The 4,680-nt window shown below is 42.1% G+C and overlaps 1 protein-coding gene across 1 annotated transcript in view; it reads left to right on the top strand.

Annotated features, from left to right (window-relative positions):
• Ecd (ecdysoneless cell cycle regulator) overlaps positions 1 to 4,680 on the top strand; it is a 23,884-nt gene that overhangs the window by 7,864 nt on the left and 11,340 nt on the right. Inside the window, 3 exon segments of the mRNA XM_026789542.1 lie at positions 477 to 726; positions 3,159 to 3,287; positions 3,841 to 3,926. Of these exon segments, the coding sequence (XP_026645343.1) occupies positions 477 to 726; positions 3,159 to 3,287; positions 3,841 to 3,926 (465 nt within the window).

The raw sequence follows: 4,680 nt of genomic DNA, 5'->3' as shown, positions 1-4,680 counted from the left end.
GTGTTAGGGGCATGTTAACCTGTTTGTGCGTGTGTGTGTTAGGGGCATGTTAACCTGTGTGTGTGTGTGTGTGTGTTAGGGGCATGTTAACCTGTGTGCGTGTGTGTGTGTGTGTGTGTTAGGGGCATGTTAACCTGTGTGTGCGTGTGTGTGTGTTAGGGGCATGTTAACCTGTGTGTGTGTGTGTGTGTTAGGGGCATGTTAAGAAACTCCTCATTTTGTAGCTTAGTACTACCTTCTTTTGACTATTCTCCCTACTTCTGTAATTACTTCCTTCTTACCAATAAAACATTTCATCTCTGAAGAATTATTATTTTCCACTCTCTCCTAAATTGCTGTAGTATAATTAGTGATAATTTCAGTAGTGGCAAATGAAAAGTGGGCAATAGTGTGAATTCACAGAATGTGAATGTTTATCTCACTAGCTGCTTCTGAACACACAGGGAGTGAACAGGCCGCGCCTCCTCTGACTGCACCTATGCGTCTGTAAACATGGAGTGCATTAATGGACCGACTGTTAGGTCTGTTATTCTGTTAGAATGGTATTCAAAACTCAATTTCAGGAAAAGACTCACACTTTTGTGTCCCAATGCCCAGGTCACTTTTACTAAATGTCTGTACGCACAGCTGGTACAACAGAAGTTTGTGCCAGACCGGCGGAGTGGATATGGGCTGCCACCTCCATCTCATCCCCAGTACCGAGCCCATGAATTGGGCATGAAGTTGGTAAGCTGAGTGAAAAAAACTACCTAACTTACTTTTCTTCCCAACCTCCCTTTCCCCTTCCCTTCCTTTCTTCCTCTAATATGAACGGGCTGGAGAAATGGCTCAGAGGGCCCAAGTTTGGTTGCCAGCACTTATAGCTGGTGACTCCCAGCACCTGTAATCCCAGAACCGGTGGTTCCCGGGGTCAGGCGTCTGTGAGCACCTGCATTCACATGTGCGTGCCTATCTACACACACACCCACAAATAAATGATTAAATAGCCAAATAAAGAATTAAACAATACATTATTTTAAAAAAGACTACACAAAGAAAGACACTCTTGAACATTAAACATCAGTGATAGACACATAAATTGTTTCAATCCCTATAGGCAAAAATTTCCTGCTATTCATCAACATTTAAATTACACCTACCATTTTTTTTGTCATTTTCACCTGAGGTAATAAATGACACAGCATAGGAACTCTAGAAAGTCCCGAGTATGTGAGAATACAGTTAAATTCATCAATCAAATCAGTATCAAGTGACTCTTCAGTAAATAGTGAACAACAGCTGTGAAGCCATCTGAGAAAGTCAGTTCCTTCACACTTAGGGCAAAATGAATTCCGCTTGGATTAAATCATTAAATGTAAAAATTGAAACTATAAAATTAAAAACTATAGAAAATTATCTGACTGGGAAAGGCCTTTTAAAGTGTGGCTTGCAACCAATATTGCTTTTATTGTAAGCAATAAAAGAAGATTGGTAATTTGACTGGGTGGTGGTGGCACATGCCGTTTTCCCAGCACTCGGGAGGCAGAGGCAGGCGGATCTCTGTGAGTTTGAGGCCAGCCTGGTCTACAGAGCTAGTTCCAGGACAGGAACCAAAGCTACAGAAAAACCCTGTCTCAAAAAATCCAAAAAAAAAAAAAAGGATAGAATTTGATTATGTAAGATTTCCAGCCAAGCACAGTATACATCCGTGGTTCTATTTAGAGTCTAGGAGCCAGAATGCAGCCTGGATGACAGATAGCAAAACTGTCTCAGACAATAACACAGAAGTAAATGGAAGAAGTTCTGCATGGAAAGAAAAATGCCATGTGCTCAAAAGATCAGAAAACCCAGAGAAGGAATATTAACTGATTAATTTTAAATATTCAGAAGCTGAACAGATAGTTTGCAGAGAAGGAAGTACAAATGAATTTTAATTTAAAAATGTTGACCCAGTCTGATCTTAAGAATTAAATCATTTAAAGCTACAAAATAGTTTATCACTATTAGATTGGCAAGTGTAAAAATGTATGAGAACATATACTGAGTTGGTAAGAATTTATAAGAATATATAAAGGAAAAATATACTCTAACGTGTTGATAGAAATAAAAATTGAGCTGGGTGTGATGGTGCACTTGGGAGGCAGAGGCAGCCTTCTCTGTTGTGAGTTCCAGGCCAGCCATGGCCACGGAGCGGGACTGACGTGGTCCCTGTGAGACCGTCTCCACTCTCCTCTAACACTGCAGTTGCACTGGACGTTTGCTTATCATTTGCACTTCTGGAAATGTATTTCCAGGTGCAGAAACCACATAGACATATCAGGAAGCATTGTTCGTAATAGTGAAAAGTTAGAAAACACCTAGGTGCATGTAATGGAAGACTAGGTCAATTACGGCACATCCGTGAAGTGAAGTAGACAGATTGTGTACCGATAGGAAGTTCTCTCCGTGCAGTAGAACACGTGCTGCTGTTGGGTGATGCAAGGGGTGGAGGAGGAGGAGGAGGAGGAGGAGGATGGCACTAGGATCTGCTTGAGTGCACAGATTACTTCTGAAGGGAGATGCTGGACGTTGGTAATGTTTGGATTTCTGTGCCATAATACTGTAACTTTTAAGCAAAGGATCATAAACGAAGTCATTATTTTCTTCCCTTTGTCTGAGAATATGCTCAACTTACTTTCACATTTTTGTTACAGTTTCATTTACTTATTTTGCGTGCATGGCAGGGTTGGGGAGCCTGCCATGGTACACAGTGGGGGTCAGAGGATAAATTTTGGGAGTTGGTTCTCTTTTTCTACTGTGTGAACACAAGGCAAGTACCTTTATCCACTGAGCCATCTTGCAGCTCAGAAACAAATTCTACTTTTTGTAAAGTTTAAAAAGTGTTCTGAGTGAAGCTGGGTAGTGACACCTTGATCCTAGCACTCGGGAGGAGAGGCAGGCGGGTCTCTGAGCTTGAGGCCAGCCTGTTCTATATATTAAATTCCAGGACAGCCAGGGCTTTATAGTGAGTCCCTGTCTGAAAAAAACCACAGAAACAAAAAAGTGTTCTAAGTATTCACATGCCATTGTGTCTGGTCATCTAGTTCTGGATTTGGGCTAAATGGAAAGAAATTAATTTAAGATGATAGAAAAAGAAAATACAAGAATAACATAACAAAAATTCTGTCTGTCTCACCTAGGCTCATGGATTTGAGATTTTGTGTTCCAAATGTAGCCCACATTTTTCTGACTCCAGGAAATCCCTTGTGACTGCTTCACCCCTCTGGGCCAGCTTCCTCGAAAGTCTGAAGAGGAATGATTACTTTAAGGTGAGACTTGTGGTGCTTGTTTCTTCTTGTAAGTGTGTATGTATGTGTGTGTTGTTTGTGTTCTCACATGTGGGCCAGAGGTGGGTGGACGGGGTGTTTTCACTGAACCTGAAGCTTACCAGTTGACTCTACTGGTTGGCCAGGGAGCTTCCAGTAGCAGGTGTGGACAGTTGAAAGGGAATGTGCCTGTTCTTCCCTGGCTGCCATTGTCTCTGGAGGCCTTCTCAGTCAGGGAGATGATCAGATGCATTAAATATACATACGAAAAATGTCAGAATCATACCCGTTATATATAATTAGCCTATGGTAATGAAACACTAAAAATCAATGCATTTTTGAGGCCATGTGTGGTGGCACACATACGTAATCCCAGCTCACCAGAGGCTCAGACAGGAAATTCTTAGTTCAGAGCCTTTTCTTTTTAGCTATTTAAGGCCAGCTGAGCTACTTACAAGACCTAGTTTCAAAATTGTAATCGGGCTGGGAATGGAGCCCAGTAGTGGATGCCTCATGCTGTATAAGCGCTGCTCTAATGGCCAGTATTGTGTCCTAGGGACTGATGGAAGGCTCTGCGGAGTTCCAGGAAAGACTAGAAATGGCGAAGAATTACTTCCAGCTCTCCATACACCGGCCAGAAAGGTGAGTTATAGCTAGGACCCACCACACAGGAAGGAAGGCTGCTGGTGGATAGTTCTTTTTAACTAGTCTATTTTATAAAAGTATCATGACTTTATGTATGTGTAATGTGTGTGGCTATAGACACAAACTTGCCACTGGGGATCAAACTCAGATCATCAGGCTCCTATGGGCATCTTGCCTGCCATAAGTAAGATTTTTTTTTTTTTTTTATTTTTGAGACAGGCTTTCTCTGTAGCTTTTTTGGTTCCTGTCCTGGAACTAGCTCTTCTAGACCAGGCTGGTCTCGAACTCCCAGAGATCTGCCTGCCTCTGCCTCCCGAGTGCTGGGATTAAAGGCATGCTCCACCACCGCCCGGCCATAAGTAAGATTTTTGTTGTTGCTATGAAAATAACTTGAGCCACCATGACTGGCCTTTTAAACGATTATAAAATAAACTCCTGTCTCCTTGCAGACCTGTTCTCGAATCCCAAGGCTTAGACACCCTTCTTTCATTTATTTAGACTTCCTTCATTTTATGTCTGTGAGTATTTTGCCTGAATGTGTTTTGTGTACTGTGTTTGCTCCTGATGCCTTCAGGGGTTAGCAGAGGGCATCAGAGCTCTGGCACTTGAGTCACAATGGTTGTGAGCTGTCATGTGAGTGCTGGGAAGCAAGTCAAATGCTCTGTAAGAGCTAAGTGCTCCTAACCACCGAGCAATCTCTCCGGTCCTTAAACATTTTTATGTATTTATTATATATAGTGTTTGCCTGCAC

The sequence above is a fragment of the Microtus ochrogaster genome, unplaced genomic scaffold (genome assembly GCF_000317375.1).
Source record: "Microtus ochrogaster isolate Prairie Vole_2 unplaced genomic scaffold, MicOch1.0 UNK21, whole genome shotgun sequence".
In the NCBI taxonomy this organism is placed as follows: domain Eukaryota; kingdom Metazoa; phylum Chordata; class Mammalia; order Rodentia; family Cricetidae; genus Microtus; species Microtus ochrogaster.
This window is presented reverse-complemented; position numbering and strand designations above follow the sequence as displayed.